Genomic DNA, 14,180 nt, shown 5'->3' on the forward strand with positions numbered 1-14,180 from the left:
TGATTTGTCGGATGGTTTCCCATAAATAAATGAATAAACTTGTGGATTATGATGTTAAACAGCTAGTGTTGTCAATAACATTTGGAGTAAGACGGCATTTCAGAGGTATACACGGTGAACAAGTGGTAGATCGAAGCCGTCCAGTATACAGTTTTAGTGAAGTTTCTATTTATAGTAACAGTGACCTTGACCTTTGACCTTCGGACCTGAAAAGCAATCCCAAGCAAGCACTTTTGGTAAGGAAGCACTGCATGAAGTTTGAGTTTGATCGGCCCAAGGAAACTCAAGTTATCGCACGAAAACAGATTTTCTATTTTTAGTAACAGTGACCTTGACCTTTGACCTTCGGACCTGAAAAGCAATCCCAAGCAAGCACTTTTGGTAAGGAAGCACTGCATGAAGTTTGAGTTTGATCGGCCCAAGGAAACTAAAGTTATCGTACGAAAAACCTCTGTTCGGACGATGACGCCGCTGCCAACATAGCAATACCTATGTGTCTCCAGCTTTTCGCAGGCGACACAACAAAGGACTGAAGTTGTTTCTATAAAATCAAAGGAAAATAACTGCTCACCTGTCTGTTTCTGTCAAGATGCTTGTGGTAGGAAACCATGGATGCAAGTACAGGAAATATAAACGCATGGAAATCTGACCTGGTAAACTTTCCAAATGGAACATTTGTCAGTTTTTCAGGAAATCCCAACTGGCGGTCATTTACCTGTAAACAAAATAAACAGTATATAATTCAATACTGGATTTGAAGATTTCTTTTTTTTTCTAATCTGATTTGTGTGCGGTTGGTTGATGTATTATTATATCTGTTCACCGAACAAAACAAAAACAATCCCAACAGGGTATCCTACATAATATGTTCCAGTATCAATACAACGTACAATATTTATATATATATAAGACTTCTAAAAAGGTACTATGACATGCATCACATGATACAGGATTCTTTTGAGTAATTACCATGGCACAAAGTACATGACACAGAGTGTCTATGAGGTCTCCCTGGGTAGAGAGGATCAGAGTCTTGTTCTGAAGCAGCAGGGGAAGGTTGACCAGCACACACTCAATAACCTGCCAGTCAAGGTCCTGTAAACCAAAGAACGGTACTACAACCAGCACTCTTGTAGGTCAACCTTATAACATAATCATAACTAAATACATCCATAATAGTATAATCCTTCCTGATAATCCTATATAAATACACAAGTATAGTATAATCCTTCCTGATAATCCTATATAAATAAACAAGTATAGTATAATCCTTCCAGATAATACGATATAAATACACAAGTATAGTATAATCCTTCCTGATAATCCGATATAAATACACAAGTATAGAATAATCCTTCCTGATAATCCTATATAAATTCGCAAGTATAGTATAATCCTTCCAGATAATCCGCTATAAATACACAAGTATAGTATAATCCGATATAAATACACAAGTATAGAATAATCCTTCCTGATAATCCTATATAAATACACAAGTAGAGTATAATCCTTCCAGATAATCCGATATAAATACACATGTTTAGTATAATCCTTCCAGATAATCCTATATAAAAACACAAGTATAGTATAATCCGATATAAATACGCAAGTATAGTATAATCCAATATAAATACACAAGTATAGTATAATCCTTCCTGATAATCCTATATAAATTCGCAAGTATAGTATAATCCTTCCAGATAATCCTATATAAAAACACAAGTATAGTATAATCCGATATAAATACACAAGTATAGAATAATCCTTCCTGATAATCCTATATAAATAAACAAGTATAGTATAATCCTTCCAGATAATCCGCTATAAATACACAAGTATAGTATAATCCGATATAAATACACAAGTATAGAATAATCCTTCCTGATAATCCTATATAAATTCGCAAGTATAGTATAATCCTTCCAGATAATCCTTTATAAATACACAAGTATAGTATAATCCTTTCAGATAATCCGATATAAATACACAAGTATAGAATAATCCTTCCTGATAATCCTATATAAATACACAAGTATAGTATAATCCTTCCAGATAATACGATATAAATACACAAGTATAGTATAATCCGATATAAATACACAAGTATAGTATAATCCAATATAAATACACAAGTATAGTATAATCCTACATAAATTTAAATATAATCCTACATTTTATCAATTATAAAATAATTCTGCAAAAATGCACCAATTTTAGTATGATCCTACATAAATACACAGCAGTAAATTATAGATTTGTTAATACAGCTGAAGAAATGACAAATGTTATGTTCCAGACCTATATAATAAAACCCTAAACCCTTACGTGCTGTAGACAAGTGATGAAGAGGCTGAAGGCTTCAGTGTAGTTCAGTAGAGTGGCACTTGTCCACAGGAACTTAGAGGACTCCTTGGGGACAGGGTTTGGGCTGGAGGGGACTGTCACAGCATCCTCGTCACACCTATGGGGAGTAGAGAATCACAGTGCTCAGGGTGTCATAACTTTATAGTTCTTTCTTGTACTTCTGACAAGAATTTTTTATCAAACACCCAGCGCTAGAGGTCTTGTTATAATGAACAATAAACTTGTAAAATATCCTTTCCTGTCATCACACTTGACAAATGAATGTACTTACTTCACTTCACAAACAATATATGGACTGAACTTGGGTTGTGTGTCCTGATCAAGGTTGATGAAGCCCAACCTGCTCAAACTATCAGAACGCATTTGGAGCAGTGCCGTCATGATCTGTGAAGGAGGCATGTACATGTTTAATGTTTAACAGAAAAAGGTTTTATCATTTATAACCACATTTATATACCTGCAGGCCTATAACTCTCACCTGTGAAATATTCAACTTATCAATACAATTTTCAGTTTTTCAAAATATATTTTTTTTTCATTAATTTCAGTAATCGTAATCAAATATCAAGACCTTCCTAGAGCAAAGTGAAATTACACATAGAAAAGAGTGGTTAACATTTTGAAAATAATGGTACTAATTATTTTGATTTACATGCAATTGTTTTCGGCCAACTTTGTTATTACCGGTAGTATTTTCTAACATGCCAATGATCGCAAAATATAATTAAATAATACATTTTTTTCAAAAATCTAATCAGATATGAGCGTACTTCGCTAACATTTTACAGAATTAGTATCAGATGTAGTACTCACACTTTTCCTGATGACTGCTGCAGTTTGACTACTGTAGTCCTGACTGCTGGAGTACTGTGTCCTCAGGTGGCCCAGAGTCAGCTGATAGATCTCCTGACACTCACTCGAGGGGTACATGTACAGCTTAATCTAGAAATACATTTCTAAACCTCATCAAATCAATGTTGTTAGGTATACACAGGACACATTTGTAAAAATTGGTAAAACTGAAGAAGACATATATTAACTTCCTGACATTTATACTTATGTGGTATTCAACTAAGCAGCTAGTAAAACCCAATTAGAATTACTGATGAAATTCATGACAATTCTCCTGGACCACTTTAATTTATTGGGTGGCCAACAGTTGGCCAACAGTTGTTCATTTGGAAAATGGGACAAATCTGCAGGTTGAAATTTTCTGGTGAGGCCATCAAGGCTTGCATTAATCCAGACTGGTATAACACGGTATAACACGGTTCATTAATCCAGACCGGTATAACACGTTTTTTTTAATCCAGACCAGTATAACACGGTTTATTNATTAATCCAGAACGGTATAACACGGTTCATTAATCCAGACTGGTATAACACGGTTCATTAATCCAGACTGGTATAACACGGTATAACACGGTTCATTAATCCAGACTGGTATAACACGGTTCATTAATCCAGACTGGTATAACACGGTTCATTAATCCAGACCAGTAAAACACGGTTTATTAATCCAGACCAGTACAACACGGTATAACACAGTATAACACGGTTCATTAATCCAGACTGGTATAACACGGTTCATTAATCCAGACCGGTATAACATGGTATAACACGGTATAACACGGTTCATTAATCCAGATCGGTATAACACGGTTCATTAATCCAGACCGGTATAACACGGTATAACACGGTATAACACAGTTCATTAATCCAGACCGGTATAACACGGTATAACACGGTATAACACGGTATAACACGGTTCATTAATCCAGACTGGTATAACACTGTTCATTAATCCAGACCGGTATAACATGGTTCATTAATCCAGACCGGTATAACACGGTATAACACGGTTCATTAATCCAGACCGGTATAACATGGTTCATTAATCCAGACCGGTATAACACGGTATAACACGGTTCATTAATCCAGACTGGTATAACACGGTTCATTAATCCAGACCGGTATAACACGGTATAACACGGTATAACACGGTATAACACGGTTCATTAACCAGACTGGTATAACACGGTTTATTAATCCAGACCGGTATAACACAGTTTATTAATCCAGACCGGTATAACACGGTATAACACAGTATAACACTGTTCATTAATCCAGACTGGTATAACACGGTATAACACGGTTCGGTAGGTGCAGCATCACATATCAAATTGCCAATTATTATGATTTTCAAAGATTTTGTGATTATTTCCTATCAAAGTACAGGTGAATATCCTGTTAACAAGTATATAAGGTCAACCTATTGTTTAACAGCCAGCTAGATGTAACCTATTGTTTGACGGTCATCGAGGTGTAAAAAATACCCCGTAAGGCTGCGGCGTTGTTTACATAACGCGTTCAGGTGTAACAGAAGGTCCCCCGAGGCAATTATCATGAATCATTACCGCCATTTACCTGTATTTTTTTGTGACAATGGCCAAAATAAAGTGATATTAAGAGAAATCGACATAAAATCAGGTGCTAATAAAAAAATTGAATTGCATAGATTATATAGCAGGTAAAACAGTGCATCAAAAAAACATGATAATAACCGAACAGTGACATTAACCGACGTGATATTAGGTGAAATGTACTGTACTATTTTTGAAAACATCTTTGATGAAACATACCATAATTTGATCTGAATATTTCTCTGTCTGTTATCTGAATTCTCTTCTCTAAAAAGTGTTTCAAAATTGACGTTTTATGATAATATGTACATTAATACCATGTGTGTTATATATATGGTGTGTTAAACAGTTTTTATGTCCACCATAAAATGAAGTCATTACACTGAAAAGTAAAATATATTCAGAGAGTGAAATTGTCACTTAAGACTTTAAGCATCTCATCAGTTAAATCATTTTGGAATATATCCTTGGCAATGTAACTACAACTCGACAATAAAACTGACTCTGTTCAGAGTTTGTGCACAAGAGAGCAGCCTTACTCGGAGGAGGTCCACCAGCCCCATAGCCCCAGTTTTTATGTCCACCAGGTGGCTTTCATCATGATGTTGTATGGCCTCTGCTCCTTCCGTTGATGGGTACCGGGTTGTCACCATGGCTACCAATGGCTTGTCAATCAGCTAAAACACACAATGTATCATATCTAACTGTCAGACAACAGGAATTACTTGTGATGTATATCTCTGACCTTCGACATAAAGAAATATGGAGTAAAATATCAAGTCAATTGATTGAGCAAGAAAAAAAGAATTCTTTCTGTATAGAAAAACACACCTTTTCTAAAAGAACTATGATGTGTAGAAAACACTGGTGGCTACAGCTCTGGGCCAGACACAGCAGCATTTCCGCGGCGACCTTCCTCACCTCAGGGTCACTGTCCTGGTCTATCTGACCAAGGTGTGGTAGCACGATATTAGTGATCAGTTCGTCCTGTAATGTCAAGGTCAACAAATCTAAATTAAATTATAAAGGTCAGATAAACACAACAATGCCTTTCAAAACTACAATGTCAAGTTCAACTCGTAAACATTTTTTAAATCTACAAGGTAATAGTCTGATATTAAACAGTGCATAAAGATTCTCAAAATAAAAGCTTAAGCAAACACATCAAAAATTCTCCAAAACATCATCAATGTTTCAAGAAATCCACAAATAACTTTTAACACATGAAGGATTCCACAAATAGTACATCAAGGATTCAACAAATAATACATCAAGATTTTTCCAAAAAACACTATCATGGTCATTAATACCAATAAAAAATGAAAAAAACTCCAGATCAACACTGATTGTTAACCTGTTCAAGTCACCAAGTCTCAAAACAACGTCAAATAGAAACATATCTTGGGTTTCTTGACTTGTAGTTTATTAATTTTTATGGGAGTTTGACATCTTGGTCACGGCAAATACCTTAATTAATTGAGACTTGAAAAATGATTTCCATGCAAAAGTCAAGTTTCACCTACCTCGTGCATGTGTTTGTTGACACTAAGTACAAAAGACAGGACAGCCAGAGCCTTCGTCCTTATCATTGTGCGACTCTCCTGTCTGCAAAATTAAACATTATTGTTAATGAAAACATAGTAAATATCACTTTACAAGGAACATGATTTAATTATAAAGAAATTTTGAAATTTGATCATTGTTAGACAATGTTATGCAGAGTAATGGAGTTATTACAATCTAATCATAATAAACATGTGAAATATGGTTATAATCCCACACTATAAAATTGTAACATACACTTTAGAATCTCACCTGAAATATTTGTCTAACAGAGAGTAAAGATTCTCAATCCAATTCTCCTTCACTGGTAAAATCATCTGAGCATGATGGGTAATCAGCATGGATACAGAACTCTCCTGTCAAAAAAAATAAAAAGGTTTGCAACAGGGTGTGCTCTGTGCACTATGACAGATGTCATTGTGTTGCCCAGTCTGTGGCATCTTACATGTAGGCATGAATGTTTGATCAAATACATTTGGCATTGATTTTACGAAACTTTACATCCTGGCATTTTATATTTTCCTCCACTTACCCTTCAGTCCTCATCTAGGCCGTTTTCGTCCAGATAATACGATATAAATACACACAGTTGTTTGTTTATTAAATAAGGTCGGACCTAGTAGTCTGATGCTGCTTTCAGGCATGCCTTGACAAAGCCTTGCAAGGCCTGCATAAACATTTGCAGGTCTGCCAGCATTTATACCCAAAATTGTTACATTTATAAACGGTCAAACCGGTTGTTCCGCATAAACAAACAGGCCCCTAGATTCCAGCCTGAACACATCACACTATTCTTGGTGCCTGTGTCAAGGAGTCCCTGATAAGTCAATAAGTATTTTATCCTTATATATAAGCTGTATGGTATTCATTTTCTTCGTAAATAAAGATATAGTAACCATCTGTATGCAAAACTGAAAGTATATGTGATAACTGAAATGAATGATCCATATTATGTATTTTGTAGAAGGTCATTCAGATGTTAAAAGTGTCTTTGGGGTTTTACATAATACTACAAAAGGTTACACTTGCTGCGCTTATTTATATGTATTGAAAAGTACAATGTGAATTCAGGAATAAATTTAAGAAGACTTAAATTAATTGACTGTACAAAACAAAAATATCAAACTGCATTACTATTTCTGCTTGTACATGTAGGAGAACATAAACAGAAAATCAGCTATAACATGAATTTCATTTTCACAGACTCAAACCAAATTTCCTGATTAACTGACAGTTAAATGTTTTACCAGTAAAGTTCCAGTGTAACTTATGCAAGGACTTACCGGTCTTTTTGAAGCACACAGCTCAATGATTTTGAAGAACCGGGACACACATCCAGCAAACTGGCCATGCATATGGAGGTCCTCTATGATGGAGAGAATGTCATGGAAATCAACAGGCATTCGGGGGTCCAGTGGAGGCTGGTTTGGCACAGTGACCTATCATAACACAAAATGTACTTAGGGATGCCGACTCATCATTTTCAAAGTATCTTCCTAAGTATATTGGTCCCAATATAATCAAATATAAACAACTAATCCCACCATCATAAGAGCTTCCTTACATGTACGTCAATTTGATTGATGTGTTTTCTCTATTATGTTTTGGATTGATAAAAATATCAACAGTAAATGCATCTTAAGATATTTTTTGATGAAAACTTCATACAGCTGCTTTTGACATTGTCCTTTCAGAGTGAGGTTGCTGTTTGTCCTATAAACTAGAATAGTACAAGTAATATGTAAGAAAAGAACAGGTGATATTTCTGATTCTTGCAGCAACATTTCACTTCTGATTTACTAGCCTGGAGCTCAAAATAAAACATGTAGATCTAGGAATAAAGAGGAAGCTAATAAGAAAAATATGAGAAAGATCTTCACTTGACTTTGTGAAAAATATGAATAAAAAAATTCAAAGGCCAAAATAAAAGACTTCTGACTGAAGGCCACTTTTTTATTTTATCTGATTGAGCGAAAATGAATCTGACACAACTTAGAAGACTAGATAGTAGCTTTGAGAAAGACCCTTCCAGCACTTTCTGTGAAATAGCAAAAACAATCATTAACTGTATAAATCCAAGTCGGCCACCCAGCAACATTTTGTTCTTTCCATCAATTGCAATTAAATATGCACATTACTATTTGAACTATTAAGAGGAACTTTTTTTGTGAAATTTGAGAAAGTTCCCTCAAGGAGAAATAGCAAACTTGAAATGTAAAAATCCAAGATGGCTGCCTGATATTAAAACTGGAATTATGATGGAAGCAGTCAAAACGTATTGATATATCTCGGACAATTCATCAGCATTTGACCACCAATTGTCTGACAAAGACACTGGGTTCTGGCTGACAAAGACACTGGGTTCTGGCCGACAAAAACGCCGGGTTCTGGCTGACAAAGACACAGGGTTCTGGCTGACAAAGACACAGGGTTCTGGCCGGCACAGCAATGTAATTACCTCCATGAGTCTGAGCAGCCCTTCCAGGATATCCATGATGATGTTCCAGGTAACGTGTTGTAGATCCTTGCCGTACTTGTTCACTAGACGATGTATAGACAGCACCACCTCATAGGCGACTATGTGACTGTTGGTGGACAGTACCTGACAAATAAACGCTCAACTGTTTTATAGACTTATATTATAAAGTGTTACACTCTATCTCCTATGCTGCATTGATTTTGAATAATGTAAAACAATATGCCAGGATCATTTCAACTTTTCAGGAATGAGTATGGTTTTCAATTCTTACAAAAAGCATTCCATGTGAATTTCCCCATAGGATATCAAAAATACCGGTAATTTCCCATTAAATATTACCTGGAGGAAGGAAGGTAGTACGGAGGAGAAGGTGTGTTTAAGTGTGGGCACCTTCTTTGAGCCCCAGAGAGCCATCCCCACAAAGAACACAGAACCCCGCAATAAGTTATGGTCTGTAGGTTGTCTTCTGGAAGAGTTAAATAAAAACAAAATTACAAACCGATTCTGACACTGAAAAATACTCTTAGACAATTAATTCATAATTGACATGTCAATTATCACCATTACACACTAAAGCAGCTAATTAGCATATTATCATAACAAAGAAATGTGAATAATAATCCAACTGTGGAGTCATAAGGAACAATATGTGATTATGTAGTTAATTGTAGTTAATTTAAGGCCAAGATTAAAATGGTGATATTTTCCCTTGCTTTTCTTGTCAAAATGTCATTTAGATGATGTGTTGGGACACATGACAGAAGAACCTTTAATTTGTTTCCTTTTTGTATATGTAAAATTCCCTGAAACTTGTTTCATAAACCTCATATGGAATTGGAACCTGTTTGAGGTTATTCAGGTTCTCAGTCTGAATACTATACTTGAGATTTTCAGTCCATATACTGGTATTGTGTACCATCAGAAGTCTATACCAAGGTATCTTTCTGAGATTATCAGTTTGTGTATTTTTGGGATGTCAGTCTGTAAATTTTTGATATTGTCAGCCTGTATAATTTTTCCTATATTGCCATCTCTATATTAAATTTAAAGTATTACCCATTAGGTTGAATAAAGTATGTTACCTGTCCTGGAGCATACAACACATGGTGTAGATACTGCTGTGACCAAGATGTGTTCCCAACAACTTCTTCATCAACTGTGAGGAATATATTGTCATTTATAAATACATGTCATTTATTACAAGAAAAAGGCCCATAGCATCAACCATATTATTTTGTATCATTGGCAGGTTTTTTTTATCAACTAAGAACTAAATACATACTAGTACAATGTGGTATAATTTTACTTTATTAAATCTCAGGATGTTCCTCCTTTTTAATAGCCTCGTCTGCACACACCTATCCTAGGAATGGAATATTATAACAAAACTATCTTTAGATTTCTAATGACCAATACTGAACAACAGCTCTGTTAGACTGGGTAAGTAGACCTGGTTTTGTAGCTTCAATGCTACTGTTACTTCAGACTAAGATAAAGCGCACAATAACTCGCTATGATGTATTTTAACCCGAGCCTTGGCTATGTGACCCATTTCACGGCCCTCAGATCACAATTTAGCAAAAACTCATAACTTTTACCCCCTACGATTGGTCATGTGACACGTTGGTTGATGGCCCTCAGATCCAGATTTGAACAAAACTTCAGAACTTTGACCCTTGACCTTGGCCATATGACCTATTTGATGTCCCTCAGATTTTCTCATTTTGTACATTTACGTACTGAACTGAGTTCAGATGGTAGGCATAAGTAGTGAGATTGACAACTCATTTCAGGAAAAGTGTTGGCATGCGTCGTGGAGTTTTTCTTATTATGAAGTTGGTATTTAATAATTCATTCTGTGTATGTTAGCTATATGATCAATGCTAAAAGCAATGTTATATCTGAAATATCTCAGAACTGAAATTTACAGTATCCTATATGGCCATTGAGTAACTAATCAAAAACAAATTTTAAGATCAATACCTCCCAACTATTTAGACAGTACTTCGGCATGTTGATCATCCGACAAAGGGCTGCAATCACATGCTGCAGACATTCGCAGGGGAGATAGCTGTAGCACACTACCGCATCCAGGATGTCCAGACACATCTGTTTACAGAAACATACATGTATTATAGTTAATAAATACATGATACCCTAGTCTTGGTAGCTTTAATATTTTAACCATGGTACTAATACTGATGAGACATATAGGCAATAAAATATTTGTTTACATCAATGTAACTCAAACTTGATAAACTAGACATCTGTAGATCTAACCTAGGACATGATACAATTGATCTCCTATGTTAAAGATGTTAAAAGTGAGGATGTATATCTTTGCTAGGTGGAAGAGCTAAAGGTATAGCCTGGTAGGTTTAGCCTGGTATTACTGATTAATATTCGACTCTTTCGTGCCAAGGGTGTTAGATAGGGAAATTTAACCCAGAGTAATTTTCTCTCATTCCAGTTACCAGAATTAGCTCAGACACCATCAAAATGTGTGGCAGTTTCTACAACGTGGCATTAGAATGTTTCTGATTTTTTGTGATGTCAAGATATTATTGTCCCATTGTGATGTCACGTTATTGTTGTCCCATTGTGATGTCACGTTATTGTTGTCCCATTGTGATGTCACGTTATTGTTGTCCCATTGTGATGTCACGTTATTGTTGTCCCATTGTGATGTCACGTTATTGTTGTCCCATTGTGATGTCACGTTATTGTTGTCCCATTGTGATGTCATGTTATTGTTGTCCCATTGTGATGTCACGTTATTGTTGTCCCATTTTGTGATGTCACCTTATTGTTGTCCCATTGTGATGTCAAGCACATGAAATCTGGTGTAAGATAGAAATTTCTTACACTCTTTTCTTACCCTGGACAGCTCTGTCTTATATGCACAGATGTTTAAGAAATATGCAGTCCTTTTTCCTTTTGTAAATGTGACAGAAATATTAACCCGATAGTAACAGCCAGACTTGAACACATATTGTATCTTTGTAAAAAAAAGTATCCAACCATATATAAGGAATAGTTACATCCAGTAATTTATGATGTATTGTATATAAAATGTCCCTACCTTGATATTCTCCTCAGATCGTGATCTGTTAGGTATCATGCAGGTTTGTCTGAAACAATGAAAAACAAGTCTAACTACATATGGATTTTGAGTTAGTTTTTTGGCATGTTCAAACTGATTATTTAGGTCAGCCAATATATCATTTAATGCCATCTTATATAAATACTGAACTGCATATGTCTAGATTAAAGAAGCATAAACCCCTGATTGGGTTCTTTTTGAAGCAGCCATTATCTTGAACTCCTATGATGTCAATAAACTTACTTGACAAGCCCACAGATGACATCTTCATCAAGGTAGGCTGCATTATATTTAACAGTTTGGACCAGTAGCTGTAGAAATGTGGACATGTTTCCTGAAGCCAGCACATCTGGCATCATACGTAGCAGCAGGGGACCTGGACATGTGAGTGGAAACAGCAAGAAAAAAGAAATTAAATTAAATAGAAAATTTAATGGTTTTTCCATTGAATACCAAATATATTTCTCTTGTTTGACAGATTATCCACATATCAGTTCTTTCTTGAAAATAAAGTGGTTGTCTGTCATATTCGTAAGATATATATTATTATTATGGTATTCAATGGTAAAACAATTAATATCCTCTATTTATGTACATTTGTACAATAAACTGTCAACAGAACAACAAGGCATTGGTAAAATATACAGATATACAGTGTACCCTATCTAACACAAAATATACATAAGGAATCACCACACTATAGTTTGACTTTGATAAAGGTAAGTTTATATAGGTAGTGTACAGGGTTCAGGTCAGACAGGGTACATCTATAAATACATAATGTTGTTTGCTTTAGCTTAAAAACATTGTGCCTGTCCTCTCATTTCAGAATGACTACTAGACTTTGAAATCTTATTTTCTAAATATGAAATATTACGTCTTCTATTCTAAATCATCTTATGCTATACGTACCTGCCAATTCTTCAAACTCTCCTAAATTCCGGCCATTCTCACTCAGAGCCTTGAATAACTCTAACCTGCAAAATGAATTGCTATTACTTCAGGTTCCTTCATTACTTACAAAATTTTTGCAATTAATCCTCATTAACACCAGCTGTTTTATGCTGGCAATTTCAATGGTTTATTGATTTTGAAAATGTTAAATCCTTCAGAAATATCCCATATTTTCTTGCAAAACCTTTAGCTTTTCTCATTACTGGTTATATTTCCAACATGTAGGCCAACTTTTCTTTAATTTTTGCTTCCATCCTTACATGTATTGGCAGTATCTATTTGTATATCTCTTGATCCCTACAGACTAAGAATGCTACCACTATAATTTGGTTGAAATCTGACTGGTAGCTTGGAAGTAGATGCAAGTTAAAGCAAATCAAATAATTTGACCAATTTTATCCAACACTTAACCTCCGACAGCCAATATGGCCCCTTTTTACCCCCCCCTCTCAGCCCCAGGAAGGTCAGCCCCTTAATTGGTATACATTTTGATCTCCAAGGCCCAACAATGCTACCAACAAAACTTGGTTGAGTTCTGCAGAGTAGTTTTTAAGAAGATGATGTTTAAAGCAAAAATTGACAAACAACATTTAACACAACCACATAAGCTCATGGTGGTACATGTGTATGTACTATGTACCAGGCGAGGTAATATTTGTATTTATAATGTCTCTACAACAATTGTGTTGAATTTTATATATACAGTATGTTACAGAACCATATTTGTTTAATGGATCACAAAAGTTCTGTACTAAGTGCCTGATGAGATAAGCCTTACCTTTGTGAGAGATCCTCATGGTTAGACAGGTCTTCTATCACACTGAAGAAGTGAGCCCTCAGTATACCCAGGTACTGCAACTGTCACACAACATAACACATTCAAGTTGCAGTAATAAATACAACATACATATAGTGGAACAACTGGTATATTTTCTAACATCAACTTCAATTCTTCTTTTATTTCCGTTAATTAACGTCTTTGGAAGAGTAGTGAGTAAGAGCATCTATACTCTACACCCAGGACAATTTGTAAGATCTCAACGAGTTTCCAAATTATATTTTACTGATAAAACTGTCTTAAAAGACGTTATCTCTGCAAATTTCTGATGAGCTAAAAAGAAAATGTCTTTCCTGGTATTTTCTAACCTCTAAGGACATACACAGTACCATTGGTCAAGGATGCAGTCAGTGTAAATTCTGCCTTTGGCAAACAGAGAGGGATTAGTTTCTACTTTACATATTAGTTACATTATATCCTACTGTATCTCTATTTAGTTCTAATGTAAGTATTCCA

General features: G+C 35.2%; 1 protein-coding gene across 8 annotated transcripts in view; it reads right to left on the reverse strand.

Moving 5' to 3' along the window:
* Positions 1-14,180, reverse strand: part of LOC110446021 (tuberin-like) — a 45,737-nt gene that overhangs the window by 28,867 nt on the left and 2,690 nt on the right. For all 8 annotated transcript variants that reach the window (XM_021490965.1, XM_021490967.1, XM_021490964.1 and 5 more), the window contains exons 4-21: positions 13,665-13,744; positions 12,845-12,909; positions 12,176-12,308; positions 11,912-11,960; positions 10,813-10,938; positions 9,912-9,985; positions 9,169-9,295; positions 8,809-8,952; positions 7,634-7,789; positions 6,603-6,706; positions 6,311-6,392; positions 5,619-5,774; positions 5,327-5,464; positions 3,178-3,306; positions 2,636-2,748; positions 2,326-2,461; positions 970-1,095; positions 572-715 (exon numbers count right to left, since the gene is read on the reverse strand). In XM_021490965.1, the coding sequence (XP_021346640.1) occupies positions 572-715; positions 970-1,095; positions 2,326-2,461; positions 2,636-2,748; positions 3,178-3,306; positions 5,327-5,464; positions 5,619-5,774; positions 6,311-6,392; positions 6,603-6,706; positions 7,634-7,789; positions 8,809-8,952; positions 9,169-9,295; positions 9,912-9,985; positions 10,813-10,938; positions 11,912-11,960; positions 12,176-12,308; positions 12,845-12,909; positions 13,665-13,744 (2,082 nt within the window). The remainder of the gene's footprint in view (positions 1-571; positions 716-969; positions 1,096-2,325; positions 2,462-2,635; positions 2,749-3,177; positions 3,307-5,326; positions 5,465-5,618; positions 5,775-6,310; positions 6,393-6,602; positions 6,707-7,633; positions 7,790-8,808; positions 8,953-9,168; positions 9,296-9,911; positions 9,986-10,812; positions 10,939-11,911; positions 11,961-12,175; positions 12,309-12,844; positions 12,910-13,664; positions 13,745-14,180) is intronic.

This window comes from Mizuhopecten yessoensis, unplaced genomic scaffold (assembly GCF_002113885.1).
Source record: "Mizuhopecten yessoensis strain PY_sf001 unplaced genomic scaffold, ASM211388v2 scaffold2447, whole genome shotgun sequence".
Taxonomy (NCBI): Eukaryota; Metazoa; Mollusca; class Bivalvia; order Pectinida; family Pectinidae; genus Mizuhopecten; species Mizuhopecten yessoensis.